Source organism: Typopeltis vanoorti, chromosome 12, assembly GCF_054136105.1.
Source record: "Typopeltis vanoorti isolate ZY-2024b chromosome 12, IOZ_Tvanoo_1.0, whole genome shotgun sequence".
Lineage (NCBI taxonomy): Eukaryota > Metazoa > Arthropoda > Arachnida > Uropygi > Thelyphonidae > Typopeltis > Typopeltis vanoorti.
The window spans coordinates 105217480-105239071 of NC_143560.1; the positions used below are offsets into that span (position 1 = coordinate 105217480).

Here is a 21592-nt window from a genome sequence, read left to right on the forward strand (position 1 = left end):
ATACATTTCTTTGATTATTCTCACTTATTTGCGAGGAATACCATAACTTCTAATAATTAACCATAAAATTTCTCTATCAGTACTGTTAAATGCTTTAGCAAAATTTAGGTATTATTATTATCCTAAGACCCCATGGAGTCATGTACTCATTCTAGGAGGTCTCTATTGTCATACACACAGCTCTTCATACTGTGCCTAAAACATATTCACAACTTTTTATGCAAAAAAATTTGCTGCCTATTCCCTTGTTCATACCCTCCTTATACAGCTTCCAGGGATGACTTCCAGGGATGATTGTTTTACCCCGATCTCCCACTATTTTATGAAAATCCTCCTCAACGTTAATCCTCTAATAATTCTTTACCAACTTGTACATCTCTATCATATCGCACCTCTTCCTCCTATCACTAGACTGTGTGAATTGCATCGTCTCAGCCTTTCTTCATATTCAACATTCCAGAGATCAGAAACTATTTTAGGCAATCGTCTCTGGATCCTCTCCAACATTTCTTCATCCTTCTGAAAACCAGATGACTAAATCTGTGTGCAATAGTCCATATGTGGCCTAATCAGAGCCTTATACAATGGAACAAGAATCTCTTTACTTTTACAAATCAGTGTCCTCTGCATCATTGCCAGAATTTTTGTTGTCCTCGCAATTTTGAAAATGTGTCCTCTAAATTTTAGATCCTTATCCACCATCACTCCAAGATCTTTTATTTCCTTCACCTACAATAATATATCCCCCACAAGAGTAAATTCTACATCCCATCTTTGTTTTCAAATTTTATAACCTTACATTTTGCAACATCGAACTGGCATTCCTGTTCTCATGCCCATTCACTCAGTCTATTCAAGTCTTCTTGTAAGGACACATCTGCTCTGCTCCTCATAGTTCATTCCAACTTTTAATCAACTGCAAACAATTGAATGTCTTAATTGAAATCTTCCCCAGTATAATTAACGTACAAGTTAAATTAAAAAAAAATTGCCCTAAAACTCCTGAGACAGACCACTAGTGACTTTCCTTTTCCTGGATATCGCTCCCCCATACACAACTTGTTGATACCTATCAGATTGGCAATGTGTCCTCTAAATTTTAGATCCTTATCCACCATCACTCCAAGATCTTTTATTTCCTTCACCTACAATAATATATCCCCACAAGAGTAAATTCTACATTCCATCTTTGTTTTCCAATTTTATAACCCTACATTTTGCATCTCGTTTCCAATCTAATCTAATCTAATATCCAACCCCATCTGCTCTAGTTTGACTATCAATTTATCATGAGGTACTTTATCAAAAGCCTTTGCGAAATCTAAGTATATTACTGTTATATTTAATATACTTAAGTATATTAAGTGTATTCTTCTCTTCTGTCCAAGGAAGCAGTCACTTTATTGTAATAAGTAAGTAGATTATTAAAACATGACCCCCCTTTAGCAAATCCATGCTGTCCATCAAAGATAACACCATTGTTGTCAACCCAACTCTGTATCCTTGTTCTCACAAGCTTCTCCAACAACTTAACCACAACACCTGACACACAAAGGTGGACGAAGCTAACATTACTCCTATCTCCCATAATGCAAAAGACATCTCCTTGCAGACATGTATAATGTTATACATTAAGGGAAGGGCCACTACCCAGACTAGTTTCGACTTTTATTGAGGTCTTTTCAGTGGGAACCAGGCCCAGAGGTGGAGATACCAGGCAGAAGCAATGGCAGGTCATCTTTACCTATAGGAGTTGCCGAACAGTGTGCCATCTTTTTATTAAATTACTCTGGATTTAGAGAAAGATGTTGAAAGTTTATTTTTCATTTTTTAGACTATAATAAATTTAGTTTAATCCTTTATCCAGGTGTGAGCAAACAAAATTAAACTAAATTTATTATAGTCTAACCAAGTGAAAAATAAACTTTCAACCTCTATCTCACACCATACTGCCTCAAAACCACTGGCACTATTTCCCTCTTGCATCTCTATTTTGTATGGACATAACTCTTTCTCTATCATCAATAGCACTCCCCCCTCCCTTTTTACCCCCTTCTATCCTCATGAAACACATCATACCCTTCCATCTCTATTCCTGTTAGGATGTCCTCCTCTTCCAACCATATCTCACTTATTCCGACAATCTTTGGGTGAACAGACGCAATTAATGCAACCATTTTATCTGCCTTGTTTCTTATACTTCTAGCATTTGTATACAAACACAACAGCTCATTTCTTGATCTATAGCTAGTTCCACTGATACCACCCACTTGATGTGATCTCTCCATGTTCGACTGGGGCCATTTCCATTTCTGCTTATTCATTTTAAAACCCTTTTCAATTCCAACCCTTTCCTCTTGATCCCAGGTCATCCCATTCTTTTCCTGTCTACACATGCTCTCACTTCCTCTCGGAGCATCCACCTTTCTCACGGTGTGTATCCCCATCCACCCTGAGCCTCCCTGTTTCCCTGCTCCTCTTGCACACCCATTCTGTCATTTTCTATACTCATACCACTCACTTCCTCATTCATAACCACCTCTTCAATCTCTCCTGTCTTACTCCCCTGTTCTTCCACATCACTTCCTGCTTGATCTGATTCATTTTCTCTCGCTCTTCTTGCTTCTCTACTGTTCAGCAACAGTCTCTCCAAGTTACTCACACCATAACCACTTAAATGCAGCCCATTGCTCCCATATAGTTCACTTTGTCCCTCAAACTCATACCACACATTAACAAACTGTACTCCCATCTCCTCACACATTTCAGCCAGCATATCATTCATAATCCTTGTTCTTTGTCTCATCTCACCACAGTCATACCTAGGCAACACGCTGACTACTCTTCCTGTCACACTATTCTCTTTTATCCATCTAAACAACCTCCTGATATCCATTCTGACCAATTAAAACCACCAACTCCTTTGCTCGTTCCCTCCTCATATCCATTGTCTCAATCACTCTACTCATTTTACTGCCTGGAAAACATACCTCGTGCATCCTATCATCCAGCACACCTTTAAAATGGAGTCGCCATACAATGCTACTGGCTCATCTTTTGTTAACTCTTTCGTGCCATCATGATTTGTTTTAATATTTTTTACCTGAATTTTCTTAATTTCATTCCGCATCCATTTCACCTCTTTCCTCGTCCAATCCAATTTCAACTTCTGAATCTCTTGTCACATTCTCTCTATCATTCAATCGTTCTAATTTTCTAACTTTCGACCCCCCCTCTTCTCACTTTCACTCTCATTCATCCTTCTGTGCTTCTATACCAATACTTTCGGTCCAACATGCATCCAACTTTTGCTGTTATTCATTCTTTCAATTTTTTTTCCACTTTCGATTCCTGCATCATGCCAGTATCATTCTTTATCTCAATTTCGTTTCCTTCTGCCACTCTAGCCTCACTTTCATCCTTTTTAACATCTGTTGCAGTTTTTAAATCATTCGTTTTCTTTTTTACTGATTTTTTTAACATTCTTTCGCCTCTCTTTTACACCATCCTTCTCTTTCGAACGTGCACTCATTTTCCCCATGACATATTCGCTACTAACTCTTTCTGTCATCAATTTCATATTTGCATTCATCAATTCCTCGTTCACCACCTCGTTCAGGTCACACTTCGCACACACTCTCCTTCCATCCTCCCTAAACATCCACAAATCATTTATGTAATCGAAAGAATACATATAGCACACCTCACACTTAACAGAACGACTGAAGTCTAAATTAAATTTATGGAATGACAAAGCTGCCCCCTCCATGTTTCCTCTGCCGGTTACTGCTCTATCATCATCATCAAATTCCTGCCATGTACCCACAAGGGGTGTGCAGGATATGATAGTACTACATGAAAAAATTATATCATTACTAGCTTCCTATCTATAATTTTCCTCCAAATCAGTCTGTTACTTGTCAAGACTCCAACATTATCAGATCTTATATTTCTATCATCTAAGGCACATTGTACCGTATCAATCCACCTATATCTTGGTCTTCCTCTGGGTCGTTTTGCAGCCAACCTGGCAGAGAGCACTTGTTTTGCTAATCTTTCCTCGCCCATTCTGTTTTAGGTGACCATATCACCTGAGATTAGCTCTGCTAACGCATTCCTGGATGCTGACAATGTCAAGTTCTTTCATAATATTCTCATTTTTAATATGATATTGCCATTGATGCCATCTGTTCATGCCTATAATCTTTCTCAGGACTCTCATATCTGCTGCCTCTAGTCTTTGGTCAAGTGTTTTACTTCTGACCCAGCTCTCAGATCCATAAATTAAAACTGGTTTGAACACTGTCTTGTATACTAATTTAGTGTTCTGACTAATTTCTCTCTTATTCCATATGAATTTATTCAATTGGCCTCCCACCATACCAGCTTTGCTGATTCTGTTGTCTATTTCTATATTTAATTTACCATCTTCACTAAAAATCATGCCTAAGTAGCTGAAAAATTTTACTTGTTCCACAGGTTCTCCATTCACAACACAGTTGACATTTTCAATGATTCTGCCTATTTTCATTGTCTTTGTCTTTTTATTGCTGACCTTCATACCATATCTATTACAACAGCCATTTAATTTAGTCAGAGAATCTTGCAGACTTGTAGCGGATTTATTTAGAAGTACATCATCCGCATAAAGCAAAGAGCTGACATTAACATCTCCAATTTTGATATCATGTTTAATACCACTTTCCTTCATAATGTGATCCATATAGATAATGAATAACAGAGGGGATAATGTACACCCTAGTCTCACACCAGATTTAACATTAAACCATCTTCCTGTACTTCCTTCAATTCTAACTGCTGACTTACAACTCAAATAAAGACTAAGTATTGCTTGATATAATGCCCCGTTGACACCATATAACTGTAGCGTATTGAATAGCTTCTCTCTTGGTGCCTTGTCATATGCCTTTTCCAAATCGACAAAACTTAAATACAGATCTTTGTTATATTCCCATGCTTTCTCGACTATTTGTCGTAAAGTGAAGATCTGATTCTGACAGCCTCTGTTTGGCCTGAATCCAGCTTGTTCTTCACCAAGCTTTTCTTCCACAATTCTTCTCAACCATTTCTCAAGTATACTTGCATAGATCTTGCCAGGAACACTCATTAGGGAAATACCTCTGTAATTCCCACATTCAGTTTTATTTCCCTTTTTATATATGGGTACTATGAGAGCTCTACTCCAATCATCAGGAATTCGTCCCTCTGTCCAGGCTTTCTGAACTATGCAGTGCATCCACTCTAAGACTCTTATACCACCATACTTCAGCATTTCTGGTCAAATATCATCTACTCCAGCTGCCTTTCCACATTTCAAGCCTTTGATGGCTTTTTCTACTTCAAGTATGCATATGTATTCCTGACTGCATGCCTGGTCAGTGTTTTTTACCACTGTACTGTCATCACTGCTTGTTTCATTTAGCAGTTTTTCAAGTAATTACTCCATACTTCAAGGATATCTTTTTCTCCAGTTTTCATGTCAGCTTTATTATCTCTAACTCCTTTTACAGCACTCTTTCCCCCATTTCTAAGCTTCTTCAACAACCTCCAGGATATTTTGCCACCTTCTTGATATTTATTTTCTATATTCTTGCCAAAGTTCTCCCATGACTTTTGTTTAGCTAGTTTACACAGTGTTTAGCATTCTTGCATTTGTCTCTATATTCTCTAAGAGCACAAGCTGACTTATTTGACAGGAACTTTTGGTATGCTTTCTTCTTTTCCTTCACTGCCTCTTTAACTTCCTGTGTCCACCAGGGAGTTCTGATTTTTTTATCCTTGCAGACAACCTCACCACATGCCTCTCTTGTGGAATCAATCAATGTTTTCTTCAGAGTTTGCCACTGAATCTCCAAGGTTTGATTCCTGTTCTCAAACTCTTTCATTTTTTCTTCAATAATCTTTGTGTATTTTAGTCTACAGTTCACATCTGAGAGCTGCTCAACTTTTATTCGCTTTAAATCTTTCTTACATGTTATTCTTTTCAATATGAAATTCAATTTTATCCTGCTCAAGACCAAATAGTGATAACTTCCAATTTCAAATCCTCTGTACACTCTAGTGTCCTGCACCAGGGAGAAAACATCACTATCAACAATAACATAGTCAATGAGACTTTTCTTATTCCTAGCCGCTTCTCTCCATGTGAATTTGTGCACATTTTTATGTTGGAACATGGTGTTAGTAATAACCAGTTGATGTCCTGAGCAGAAATTCAACAGATATTTGCCATTGTTATTAGCTTTGCTCTTTTCTTCAAATTTTCCCAAAATATTTTTGTATATCTCACAATCATTTCCTACTCTGCTATTTAGATCCCCAACAAGGACCAACTTTTCCTTTTTCATTGTGTCCGTTGCTTTTTCTAAAGCCTCAAAAAATTCCTCCACTTTTACCTTAGTAGAACCTTCTGTGGGACCATAGGCACAAATAAGTCTCATTGTCCAGTTCCCCATTCTCATATTTGCCCACATAACTCTACTTGCGGCTGATTGCCATTCAAGAAGATTAGCCTCGTATTTTGTGTTGAATACTATGGCTACTCCTTTTCCTTGATTGTTATTGCCTGAATATAACATTTTGTATTTATTGTTCAGAAAGATCTCACCAGTTTTGGACTTTTTTGTTTCAGTCACCCCTATTATGTCGATCTGGTACTTATCTAATTCCTCAGCTAGCTCCATTTCTTTGCCATTCAGGCTTCTTACGTTGATAGTACCGATCTTTAACTCTGGTGATGTTGAGTTGGGGTTTGTTTTCAGATTTGTTCCAGTAGCTGACTTTTCGCTGTTCGCCCTGGTTCCCTGGAGAAAACAACGGGGGCCTTGTTTAACCGGGCGATGCCCCAGCTATCATGAAATTTTGTCATGTTGTACCATCATTTTTTATTTTGGCTTAACCAATAAGAATACAATTTGGTCGGCTAAATCCCAAATTGCCAGCCCATCCTCGCTCGTTCAGTATCCAAGTAGATACCCAACAGGGTGCACCACGAGAAGGTGAGGATTGGACATTAGGTCAGAAGTCCTGGTCGGTTCTCCGCATTCCTTTTAAGCTATGTGGAGGTGTCCTCTCGGTTATACAGCTTTGACCCTTTAAGCACTATTACTGCTGTTACTGCTCTTAGGTCTAATAATAATGAACTCGTAATTAAGTTTAGGCAAATGAAAATTCCCCACACTAATAATACTGCTAACGCACAACTTTTACAGCAGCTCTTACTCAAACAAATATTCATATATACTTAATTATTCCAAGAATACTTATCTCAATCCAGAGCTCTTCTTACACACGTCCGCTACACTTGACTCACGAGTGCTTTACAGAATTTTTTTGCATGTACTGACAGTAGACTAATTCCCTTCCAATTTTCACATCTAGTAAGATCTCCTTTCTTTGGAATTATAATTATCATTGCTTCTTTCCACTGGTTAGATATGGTATATTTTCAGTCTCTAGCATATTTTAAAGATCAGTTGCAGTTTACTAGCAGCAGATTGTTTAGTTGTCTTAAGTCTTTTTACTATATTATCATTGCCCAATACTTTACATTTTTCACCTTCTCAGTTATAATCATTATTTCACTTTTAGATCTTAGTTTGTAACGTAATATTTAAATGTATGCTTATAGGAGATTCTTCCATTATTGACCTTCTAATCATGTCAATTTATTGTTTTGTACATTTAAAATCTCATGAAGGCATTTTTTCCATCTTGCAGATTGTCAAGAATAGTCAATTCATGCTGAAGGGGAGAAAGAAATAAAGGATGTACAAATTTGTCACCAACACGCAAAATCACATGTTGCGTGATTTTTTTCCAGCTGTTGTACAAGCAAAATAGTTACCATTTTTAAAATTATAATTTTCATAAAAGAAAAGCCAATTTTCTGACGTATAAAAATAAACATTCATCCCACAAAATGCATTGATTACCCTATTATTAGAATGGATTCTCCTTCTTCTGACATGCGCAAAAGTGTTGAAGGGTCTCGCATCTGTGGGCATACAGAACTTGCTTCTTTTCTTCAGAGCATATTTTCCTTGTCATCTTATACAGTCTTCCAATGTGTCTTAATGTTGTAGCCTTTTATGCTGCTGTTGCTAAAATGTCCACATAATTCCTTTTCATGTTATTATGTGGATCTTTTAACTAACTTGTTTTTCTCTCTATAACTGCTAAAATTAATTTCTTTAGCTCTCTGAATTTAGCATTTTCAAACCAATTTATCTTTATGCCTTTCTTCTATGAGTTACCAGATCTTGTCTGATAATCTGTCATTTTTTCCTTTCTTAGCACCCAAACAGGCTCTTTCAGTCACATACTATTTAAAAATTTTTCCATTGCTTTTCAATCATGTCTTCTGTATTTTCTCACTTTCTATCTTCTAATTTTCCAATATATGAAAATGATTTTTTATCATAATAAAAAAATTAAGAAAAATTTCATTCATTTTTAATTTATACATAACATATTTTATTCTTCCATTTTGATTTATAATTTTTTTAAAATCTTATGTAGTTTTTTAATTTTGGCTATTACTAAGTAGTGATATTGTAGTTTTTTAATTTTGGCTATTACTAAGTAGTGATAATGTCTACATAAGGTAGACATGAAAGAGAGAAATTGTGGCAATGGTTTTGAGGCAGTGGTGTGGTGTGAGGTGGAGGAAGAGTTATTTAGTTGGATGTTGCTATAGGTCAAGCAATGTGAAGTGTGGTGATGAAATGTATAAGCTATTTGGGTTAGTGAACAAGAGAAGTTATTATGGTGATTTTAATTATAGCAGTATAGATTGGAACATAGAGATAGCATTTGGGAATAAGGAAAATGAATTTCTCGAGTTCTTGAGAGACAGCTATCTCAGGCAGTATGTAAAGTATGGCACACAAGGATCGAAAGTTTTAGAACTGATAATTTCATCAGAGGATCTAAATGTGATCCTCTGATGCACCTTTGGATTTTGCACTTTCCTCCTGTTGGTGAGAATGATCATGAAGTGACCACCAAGGTTGTGGGCTAGGCATATGAAGATTTCTGTGAGGAAAGTATATATGGAATTACAAGGCTGGTGATCATGATACGTTTAGAAGACAGCTTAGAGCTATAGCATGGAATGAGGAGTTGAGTGGTAAGGAAATAAATGTTGCTTGGGAATCAGCAAAGAAATACATAACAGCATCAATATGTGAATGTATTCTGAAGGTCAAAAAGGCTGAATGAGGTAGGTGTAAAACATATGAATGAGAGGATTAAGCATGAAATCTGGGAGAAGGCACTTTGGAGGCAGTGCAAAATGAATAATGGTAATAATCAGTTGCATGAAGAGTATAAAGAGCAGGCCAGGATATGACTCAGTTGGTAAGGATGACCAAGTGCAGTATGATCAGAAATGAGCAAATCAAGCCACGAAAAACCCTGATGTGTTTTTTCGATATGTGGCAAGTAGAAGGAAGAATGATTATGGTAAGATGATTTTAATGGATAAAAGTGTGAGATTAGTAAGTGCTGCAGAGGACATAGTTGTGGAATTCAGTGAGCACTTCAAGGTGTGTCCTCAGTATGAAACTGGAAGCTGAAGTCTCTCTCTTAAGTATTCTGCAATTGAGCAGGTTCTTCTTTTAGTAGCAAAAACTTTCCTTCCACTTTCTTCTGCTCTGAGCCTTCTCTTTCAGTGTTGTGTATCTGTCTCCATTCAGCATGTCATCTAGCACTGTTTTCCTCACTCTTCCTCTAGGTCTTTTTCCTTCTGTTTTACCTTCAGTGGCATCTCTATTTCCTTTTACATTTCCTCTCAGGATATGTCCAATCCAATTTCCTTTTCTTCTTTTTTTTATTCTTTTTAACATATTCCTTTCTTCTTCAACTCTTTTTAAGACCTCTTCATTATTTATTTTATCTTTTTCTATCCTTCCCCAAATTCACATCTCGAAGCTTTCCAAAATTTTAATTTCTTTTTTCCTCAGTGTCCAAGTTTCAACAACATATAAAGACAACACTCCACACATAACATTTTATTAGTCTTTTCTTTAAATTTCTATCCATTTTTCTTCTGAATAAATTCCATTTTCTGTTAAAGGCATCTCTTCCCATTGCTATTCTTGTTTTTATGTCACTTGTACATCTTCCATCACTGCTAATCACACTTCCTAGATATTTAAATGTCCTTACTTGATTCAATTTTTCTCCATTTATTCTTACATCCATAGTTGTCTCTTTCCTTGTTATTTTCATTACTTTTGTTTTGCTTATGTTGATTTTCATTCCATAGTTGATACAGTCTTTCAGCAATCTGTTCAGCAGATGTTTGTAATACTTCCTCAGTGAAGCTGAAGTATAGAGAATGAAATTAGGGAAGACTTCATAGTAAGCAAGGAGAGGTATATGAGGAGTCAAGTAAGCTAGATGTCAGTAAGGCAATAGGACTTGACAACATTCACCACATGTCTTAAGGGAATGTTCCAAGGAATTAGCATCAGCCTTGGGCCTGCCTTTTTAACATCTGTCTTGTGGCAGCACAAGTCTCAAAAGGGTGGAAGGAAGGCAAAATTGTTCCACTTCACAAAGGTGGTGATAAAGCTAAGGCAACAAATTTTATGCTGATGGTCAACTAATGTTTGAAGAAAGCATCATCAGGATGCATACTCAGAATCAGAGGGATAAATCAAGTAAGAGTTAGATGGATGAATAGCATCATTGAAAAAAAAAAAAAAAAAGAAAGAAAGAAAATGCTGTGGAGGGAATATAAAGAAAAAGGTAATTAGCACACTCATAAGCAGTGCAAAATGCAAGCATGAAAGGTGACTAGTGCCAAATCAGATTATGAAAGAAAATTAGCTAATCAGGCCAAAGCAAACCCAAAAGAGTTTACTTTGCATAACTTCGTTACATAGCAAGTAGGAGGTAAATGACTACGGTAGGATGATTTTAAACAATGCTGATGGTAGGAAAGTGACAGAGGCAAAAGAAATAGTTGAGTTGCTGAGTGATAATTTTGCAAAGGTGTGGAGATTTCACAGTTGCTGATGTGACAGAGACATGTATCAAAATTGAGGTAGAGGAACAGGATGTGTTCAGAATATTGAAAAATATCACTGTGAACTCAACAGCGGGACTGGATGGGATTAGCCCATGCACTATGCAAATGTGCAAGAAAATTGGCATTGCCTATGATGAGTTTGTTTAAGTCTTGGCTCTGGCAGGGTTCCAGAGGAGTGGAAAGAGAGTAAGATAGTTCTATTGGATCAAGGTGGCTCCAAGACAGGGGTAGCAGACTACAGACCAATTAATATATCAGGAGTGGTTGTTAAAAGTATTGGAAAAGCTAGTTTAAGGTAAAATCTAACAGTGGGCGGATAGGAATGCGATAATCTATAGTGGGTAGCATGGTTTTTTAAAGGGTAGGTCCTGTCTTAGTAATTTATTCACATTTTATAATAAAGTGACAGTAGAATTTAATAAAGGAAATGGCTACACCATGTTACTGCTAGACTTTGCAAAGGCATTTGATAGAATACCACTTGGAAAATAATTACAAAAGTTGGAACAAATACAAATGATGCAAAGCTAGAAGCATAGATAAGAATGTGGCTGACAGACAGATACCGGAGTAATATATGGTGGAGTGGAATCTAGGAGAATGAAGGTGACTAATGCATTACCTCAGAGTTCTGTATTAGAGCTACTGCTCTTTAATTTGCATATCAGTGAGTTTTGCATATCAACTGAATATCTACCCTTAAATCTTTCTCTAAAGATTTAAGGGTAGATATTCAGTTGTTTACTGATGGTGTAAAACTGGGGAGAACAATAGTTGATAAAGATGATGTAGATATCCTGCAGGATGATCTAAATAATTTGGCATTGTGGGCAAAGGATAATGATTCTCACTTTAGTGTTGTAAACTGTAAGGTTACATATGGTGTATCATATTGATGGTACTGGATTGCAGGAAATTGATGAGGCTAGGACTTAGGGATAATGGTGGACAGAGAGTCGAAGTTCAGAGGGCATATTGCAAAAGTTGGTGAAAGAGCTCATAGGATTACTTGGATGTTGAAAAACATGCTAACAAGTAAAGATAGGGATATTATTATCTCTCTTTATAAGGCTATGATTTGACTGCATCTTGACCACTGTACAGATTTGTTACCTGGATTTCTTGAGGATCAGGAGGTGGTAGAGAAGATTCAGAGATGATTAATTTAGCTGGTGACAGATATATGGAATGTCCCCAGTGAGGATAGGTTGAAAGTATGTAAGTTACAAAGTTTAGTTGATAGGTGGAAAAGAAGGGACATGATAGAAACTTTTAAGATATTAAAGGGGTTTTATAAAATTGATGGAAAGGAAGTGTAATAGTGTGGTTAATAGGGATGTGTGGACTAGATTTTTTTTTTCTTCCATGGAGAGTTGTAAATCATCAGTTTTTTTGCTGTTTTTAGCTGAGATGCACAAACTTTTAACTTGTGAAAAAAAAGATAATACAAGAACTATAAAGATAAAAAAAAAAAAGGTAAAAATCGTTTTATAGTTTCTTGTAAAACTTAATTTACTGATTATTTTAACAAAAATTGATAGTAGTCATTAATTATTAGGAATCATGGACTGAACAAATTCATTTGGCATGGAGATAAACAGTGTTATAAATAGATGCCAGAAATTATTCTGCAGTGATTTATGACATTGATAAATAAATTACTGATCTTCAAAATTTTTGGGAATCAGCATTTGCTTAACAGAGAACTTCCGTAGGTCTTGGGGATTGTTATCCATTATATTTTTGGTAGTGGATAACTATTCTGCCCAAGTCCCTCATCCTGGGCATAATCTAGAGTGTGTAATCAGCACAACTTTGAGTATTTTGCACTCTTTTCTTTATTGCATGTTTCTGTGATTAACTATCAAAGGAATATTCATGACCAAGAAAAGTCTAAATAAAAGTTCATTACTTAACTGGATCACAATTAAAAAAAAAAAAAACAACCCTGATTTCTTGTATGCCGAGATGTGGAAACAACTTTAGCTTCATATTGGTTTCAAATAAACTTGCATTAGTTACAAGTTTAGGGTGGTATGTGATGTTTCCTACATGCCACTAGTTTTATAAGACCTATTTACTATATAGCTATAGAGTAGTTGAAGAATATTATGATATTGTTTACAATACCTCTTTAATATCTATTGTTGTTTTTTTCCCTTTAGATTTTGGTTTGAGTAACTTCTATGATCATCCTCTAAGAACTCACTGTGGCTCTCCAGAGTATGCAGCTCCAGAACTCTTCATGCCAAGATCTACTTATGGACCTGGTGTTGATTTGTGGAGCCTGTATGTGTAATTTCTGTATAGTAAGCATTGGCAAATATAAAGAGATAAATCTTTAAATAAAAATAGTTTTTAATGGTTCCTTGATTCGTTTAAACCACAAATAATGCCTTTTTAATGGAACATAGATGCAAATCGTATGCCGTTTAATAAATGTAAACACACCCCTACCAAAAATCAGAATAAACTGCTTGTTTTAGAGGAGGTAGGTTAAGCGGTGCTCAAACTAGCAGTATATTCTGATTTTTGGTAGGGGTGGGTGTGTGTGTGAGAGACCTTTCTCTTTCTCATAGATTCTATCTGTTCAGCTTCTACCCTATGTCTCTTCCATAAGTATTTTCATGACAATGTTTTGCTGAACTGACCACCATTATTCCTCCACTTTCTTTATCCACCTCTCTTATTTAGAATAGCTCTCTCCAGTTTTCCCCTAAAGATAACATTCTTCAGCTGTTCAAGAACCACATTAGTAGAGTCCTTCTTAACCTCCTGTCTAGGTTTTGCAACCCGTCATGTGTAAGCTTGATATAAAAACTAATAAGTAATATTATTTACTTAAGCACTAGGAATCTAGAAAAGGCGGGGAACAGCTACACTCTGCAACAGATATCAAGAAAATTTCTGGAATTATTATTAACAACACCAGACCTCCATGTAGTCCAAAGACTCATCGTGGGAGGTAAACATAGTTACATACAAAGCTCATCAAACCATACTTTAAACTCATTCAATGTATCTACATTCACTACAATGTCAGGCAGAGCATTCCACTGACCAGTCACTTTACATTCAAAGAACCTACTCCTTATTCTCCTGCTCACATCTTCCTTATACAACTTGGAAGAACTCCCTGTACCTAGGATTTTTTTTTAGCTTCATTAACAAATTGCTGCCCATACTGAACTTTTGCTACTGTTACCAACTGAGTCCATCCTTGCCTGTTCTTGGTATTCCTCATGTAATCGATTATTACCACTCCACCTAAGTTGCTTCCAAAATTCCTTTTTTTCCCTGTAATTTCATGCTTAATCTCTTAATTCATCCATTTCACACCTACCTTATTTAACCTTCTGATCTTTTTAATACATTTAGACATTGCTTTTACAAGACAGTTCTTATATATCGCTCAAGTAGCACTTATCTTCTTTTCACCCGAACACCTCATTCCATGCTACAGCTGCAAGCTGTCTCCTGAGCTTCTTATAATCATTAGTCTTGTAATTCCACATATACTCTTTCCTCATAGAAGTCCTCATACAGTTGGCAACAATCCAGGTAATCATTTCATGGTCACTCTCACCAAATTGGAGGGTGATTTGACACCTCATGTATAATAACATCCTCTGATGAGATGATCAAATTCAAGACTCTCAATCTTCGTGTGCCCTCTGTTACTTACTGCCTGAGATAGCTGTCTCTCACAAACTCGAGAAACTCATTTTCTTTACTTTTGATTGCTATTTGTATCCCAGTCTGTATTGCCATAATTAAAATCACCTATAATGAACACCTTTTTCTTATTTGCTTGGCTAATTTCTGTATACATTTCATGGTCACTGCACTCTATATTACCAGGTCTATAGCAACATCTGACTAAGTATTTCATTCTGTTAACTTCTATCTCACACCATACTGTTTCAAAGACCACTGCCACTGTTTTGCCCTTGCATCTCTACCTTGTATGGACATAATTCTTTTTCTATGATCAGTAGCACCCCACTTCCCCTTTTACCCTTTCCATCTTCACCAAATACATCATACCCTTCCATCTCTATTCCTGATAGGATGTCTGGAATCCAAACATGTCTCACTTATTCCAACAATTCTTGGGTAAATGAACTGAATCAATGCAACCATTTCATTTCCCTTGTTCCTGATATTTCTAGCATTCATATACAAACATCACAGCTCATTCCTGGATCTATAAGAAGTTTCACTTAATACTACTTATTAGATGTGACTTCTCTATACCTTCCTCGAGCCATTTCTTTTCTCCTTACTCATCCCATAACCTTCTTCAAATTCAGTTGTTTTCTCTACATCCCAGGCCATCTCATTCCCCTTCTTGTCTACACTTACAATCGCATCCTTTTTGAGCATCAACCATCATCCTTTCTCACACTGTGTTCCCCTGTCCACCTGAGTCCCTGTTTGTCTTGCACACTTCTCTATGTCAGGCTATGTACTTCTTCATTACAGTCTCTCCTTCCTTACTTCTGCTCTTTCACATTACTTCTTACTCACTCCAATTCATTCTCTGCACTTATTACTTTCCCTTCCAGCAGCAGTCTCACCAAATCACTCATACCAAAACCATTGAAATGTAGTCCATCACTCTTATACAGTTATGATAGACTCAGTCCACACATTAACAAGGTGCACTTATTTCTATTCACACATTTCCACTAATATATTATTCATAATTCTTGCTCTCTGCCTCATCTCATCACTGTGATATCTGGGCAACATACTGACTGTCTTTTCTCATATCGCACTATTATCATTTATCCTTTCTCTACAACCTCCTGATATCTAATCTTACATTCTTTTTTGTTCCCAGTCAAATCATTTGTCTCTACTACTGCTACTACCAACTCCTTTGCTCACTTACTCCTTATATCCAACGCCTTGATCGCTCTAATCATTTTATCCCCTGAAAAACAAACCTTGTGTCTCTCCTTATTTACCACACCTCTAATAAACAAATTGCCATACCTCACCATTCACGGGTCTTTTGTTTTCATTTGTTTTTGGCATAATTTGTTTTCACCTACTTCACTCTTCCATGCATATCTCCATTTCTCTTCATTTCACCCTGCACCCACCTCATCTCTTGCCTCACTGCCATCAACTCAGCTTTTAAATCTTGCTTCTTTTTTTTCACTATCATTCACTCACTATTTTGTCACCAGTCAAATCACTCATCACCTTACTGTTAATTTCATTCTGTTTATAAACATCATTGTCTACTTTATCATCAATTGAACTCTTCTCCTCATTATCACTTCACACAGTTTCTGAACATTTGCACAACTCTTCAACTACTCATATTTAAACTGTTTAAACTCATATTTAGATTACCCTGCCATCTTTGCATCACCAGTAAATAGCCGTATGTCACCCGTCAAATTCATTCCAGTGTAATTATTGCACAGATTATTCAATAATAATGGATCCAAGGATGGTTACCTTCAATCTTGCAGACTCACATCCCCATATACATATACCACTTGTTGATATATTCAGCCATCCTCTTATCCGTGCCAATATTTTACAATCTAATCTCATATTCTCCAATTTATACAATAGTCCTCCACGCTGTATTCTGTCAAATCCATAGCAGAATCCAAAAGTATCATGCTGTATCCATTCCCTTTGTATAACTCAAAGAAACTTATTATAGAATGTGAGCAAGTTGCTTACATTCTGTAATAATATAATTCATGACCTTCCTTTAGTAAACCATTCTGTTCATTACAAAGTAGAGATTTTCTGTCAACTCATTTTTGAATTCAAGCCCTAAGCAACTTTTCTAAAATCTACACCATCCGAGATACTGATAGGTCAGTAGTTGGATACATCAGTCTTTGCACCACCTTTGTTTAATGGAATTACCATACATTCTCTCCAGTCTTATGGAATCGTCCCTGTTTTGAGACTTAAATTATATAACTTGGTCAAAGGAATAGCCAATTCAGCTGAACATTCTTTTAGAATCCATGCTGATTTCCCATCATTCCGTATTGCTGAATTCTTATTCAGTTTGAATAACAGCTCTATTATCTCCTCCTCATCACACACATGAGTTTCTTCATCCAGTGAAGAAGTAGTAGCAAGTGCAATGTTGCATACACCAGGTTGATAGCTTTTAGCAAAGTGGGCACTCATTAGTTGAGCAATGTCTTTTGTATCTATCACCCTCATACCATCTACATTCAATAGTTATTCTTTCATGTTCATTCTTTCTTTTATTTGCTGCATAATGATAGAATTCTTTTGGTTCATCTTTAGATTGCAGAGCCAGTTTCTTTTTCATACGCACACTTAGCTTTCTGTACAACAGTTGTGACTCTTCTGGCCTGCTCCTTATAATTTTCATAACGGGCATAATCTTTGTATTCCTTCTGCATCCTTTTCTTATGAATCTCTTGATTAATAATATTATCAGATTATCACATTTCACTCCTACCCTATTTATTCTTTGAACTCTAGGGACACATTCCAATATTGCATCATTTAAGTATTTTTTAAATCCTTCCTATTCATCAACTGATACCATGGTGCAGAACCCAGCATACTCCTTGGTTGGTCATAATTTCCTGCTTTGTAGTTAAATATGTACCCTTTTCTGAATGGAGCATTCATAAACTTACTCACTTCCCAAGTGAGTACTTCACTGTCACTGTGATACTCCTAGCATTCAGGCACAGACATAACTTACCTGAATTCTTTTTTTTTTTTTTTTTTGTATACTTTAGTCTGTAGTCTGTGTGAAGCAGTGGGACAATTTGCAGATCTCTGTTCGTATCTAGTGCCTTACTTATGCAAACATCCTTGCACATGCTTGATAGGTCAAACTCGATGATCATAAAATCATTCTCTCCCCGTAATCATTTCCATGATAATGCTCATTCCCATCATTAACACAATTACATAACATTGTCAGTCTTACACACAGACACACCATTCCTCTCATCAGAATTCAGTTTCCATGACTTTCTGTGTTAGATCTCATATCAATTAATAATTTTTCAAGACTCTTGATGTCAAACACATTCAAGTGTAGGCCATTCCTCTTATACGAAATCATTCTTCTCTCAAATTCACTCCACACATCCAAAACTTGCATGATTTCTTTCTACACAGCCTACAAATTGAATCATTTTCCATCATAGCCATTCTTCTTAATTTATTTCTATCATATCTGGAATCTTTTTGTTTTGTCTTTTTGTTTTTAATTGCCTTGTGCTATATTTTTAATTTTTCTCCAGAAAAACTTGAAGATATAACCTGCTCATTAATGGCATGTTTCATTATAGAGTTTTCATACTAAATAATATCCTTTTTACAATCAACAATATGTTCAACAGTATTGAGATATAGATTAAGAAATATAGAATATAAATTAAGGTTGTGAATGTATTTGGGATTTATAAGTGTTAGAAGTTAAGCAGAAGAGAAGTAATGTTTAGAAAAAAAGAGAAAGAATACAAAGTTTTCATAATAATTATTATTATTCAGGCCTCCATGCAGTCAAGTGGTTCATCATAGGCAGTCCGTCCTAGAAAACACAGTCTATCATACCACTCTTTGAACTCATTGACCGTTTTCGCTCTCACCACTCCATCAGGCAATGCATTCCATGGTTCAACCACCCTCCATGCAAAGAAACCACTCCTCACCCTCTTGCAAACAGTTTCCTTTCGTAACTTCCAGGGATGGCCTCTTATCATCACTCCTTCCTGCTGTTCCACCAAGTGAAAGAACTCCCCAGTGTCAACCCTGTAACTGCCTCTCAACAGTTTAAAAGTCTTGATCATATCACCTCTCCTTCTGCTATTTACCAAACTCTGCAGTCCACATTCCCTCAGCCGATCCTCATAACTAGCATTGTACAGTCCTGAAACCATCTTTGTTATCGACCTCTGTATCCTTTCCACAAATAATTTATCCCCTTCAAATCCTGGGGACCATATATGAGAACAGTAGCCTAAGTGTGGTCTGATCAGGGCTTCATACAATGGAATGACACTCTTTTATCTATGCAGGTCAGCATCCTTCTCAGTATTGCAGCAATCCTCTGGGTTCCCTTCACCACCTTTGCAATATGTGCACTGAATTTCAGTTTTCTATTAATCATCACCACCACCAGATCTCTTGTCTCCCCTACTTCTTCCAGTGCAGCTCATCCATTGAGTATACATCCTCCCATCAATGGTTCCCAAACTTCAAGACTTCATATTTTGCTGCATTAAACCGACACCCCCCCCCCCCATTCATTTGCTCATCTGTCTAGTTTATTCAAATCCTCTTGCAGGGCTGCCACATCTGAACTATTACTAATAACCCTTCCCAGCTTCACATCATCTGCAAACAACTGAATATCCCCATGCAATCCATTGACAATGTCATTGATATAAAGTGATATGAACAATACAGGTCCCAGTACTGAGCCTTGTGGAACCCCACTTGTAACCTTATGCCTCTTTGATATTGCCCCACCGTACAAGACTCTGATACCTATCAGGATAGCTAATCCTGAATCCGGTTGACTAACCTGCATCTAAACCCATGTGCTGCCACTTAAGTATCAGCTTATCATGTGGCACCCTGTCAAATGCCTTTGCAAAATCTAAAAAAATGGCAGTATAGGCAATCATATTATTAAAGCAAGTGTGCCCCTTAACAAATCCATGTTGATTCATACAGATAACATTAGCCTGATCTGCCCAGTGCTGTATGTGGTCCCTCACTAATTTCTCCAAGACCGACGCATATACTGACCTATAATTAGACACAGTTTGCTACCACGCTTATGCAATGGCACCATCTTACCTTCCTTTCATTCCTTGGAGTACCTTTCCCGTAGCCAGACTTTCATTGAAAAGCCAGGTCAATGGAGCTGTCAGTTCTTTAGCACATTCTCTCAAAACCCATGGTGAAATACCATCCATTCCCACAGCTTTACAGATATCTAGAGTACCGAGTATTTGGAACACTCTCTCCTCTTGCACCTCTAAACCTCGAACCTGCACAATCCACTCTAGTATTGAAACCTACTTCTCAGGATGAAATACTCCAATAAAGTGTTCATTGAACAACTCCACTATGTCCTCTACATCAGTCACTCTATTCCCATTTTTATCACACAATGTTATTCTTCCACAATCATTTCTCCTCCTAGTGGCTATATAGCAAAAAAATTCCCTAGGATTTTCTTTGGATCTCATGCCACGCTCTTTATATTCCAGTTTTGCCTTTTACCTCACCATATTAGTTACTCTCCTAGCTTTAGTCTTTTATTCTTCATGCATCTGCTCTCCACCCCTCTTCTTATATCTCTTCCATAATCCTTTTTTTCACCTGCAGTTCCTGTTTGATATTGTTTGTCATCCACTTTACATACCAAATTGTGTCCTCTTCTTCACTCATGATATACAGCTTGCTATTGCTGCTAACAAATATTCCTTCACAGTTTCCCAAGTACTAATGTTATCCTGGCTTTCCAATTCCGCCCTCCATGGAACTGTCCAAAGTTGATATCTAAGAGTATTATAATCACCCGCCTTATAATTCCACATACATTCCCTTTTCTTTGATACTCCTGCATGTGTATTCATCTTCCAAGTCAAAACCACATGGTCACTCTCTCCAACTGGAGGAGAGATGTCATCTCAGTTATTATCAAGTCTTCTGATGCTATGATCAAATCCAAAACTCTTGAACCTCTTGTTCTCTCTATTACATATTGACTAAGACATTTGTCCCTAAAGAATTCTTAAAATTCCATTCCCTTATTATTACATGCGTTTTCCTCTTCCCAACTTATATTGCTGTAGTTAGTCTCTAATAACAATCATTCTTCTTGCACTTGCCAAGCTCAACTGCCTAAATATCTCCTGTTTCCCACCCTCTGTGCTCCTTGGCTTGTAGCAACATCCCACTAAATATCCTGTCTTGCCCATCTCAACCTTACACCATATGTTTTAAAAACCATTAGTGTCACTGCCTTCCAAAGCCTCCACTCTTAGAGGACATATGTCATCACCTATGGTAAGCAGTACCGCATTTTCCCTTCCTATCCTGCTGAAAAATGCTGTACCCTGCTACTTCTATTCCTGTTATTATATCATCTTCTGTCAACCATTTCTCAGAGATCCCAACAATTTTTTCCCAGGCTGATGCTTGCTATAAGCACCACCATTTCATCTCCTTTATTCTGGATACTCATGGCATTATTAGTATAAAGCATAAAAATGTCACTGCTTCTATATTTATCATTATCCCCTCCAGATCACACTCGTCCCCCTTCCCCCAAGCACTCATTCCCACAAGAGGACACCCCCTGATACCATCCACCCTGGGAATTCTAGTTTCCCTGCATTGACACACCGACTCGTTTATAAAACAGCAATCTCTCCAGATGTATACATCCTTCCTCATTCAAATGCAAGCAGTCTCTCGCATACAGTTCCTTTCTGTCCTCAAATACCCTCCAAACATCCACATTCCAATCCTCTCTTCTGA

The 21592-nt window shown here is 36.9% G+C and overlaps 1 protein-coding gene across 1 annotated transcript in view; it reads left to right on the forward strand.

The window, feature by feature from the left end:
* LOC150101106 (uncharacterized) overlaps positions 1–21592 on the forward strand; it is a 229667-nt gene that overhangs the window by 76298 nt on the left and 131777 nt on the right. The window contains exon 5 of the mRNA XM_090401962.1: positions 13225–13348. Within this exon, the coding sequence (XP_090258088.1) occupies positions 13225–13348 (124 nt within the window). The remainder of the gene's footprint in view (positions 1–13224; positions 13349–21592) is intronic.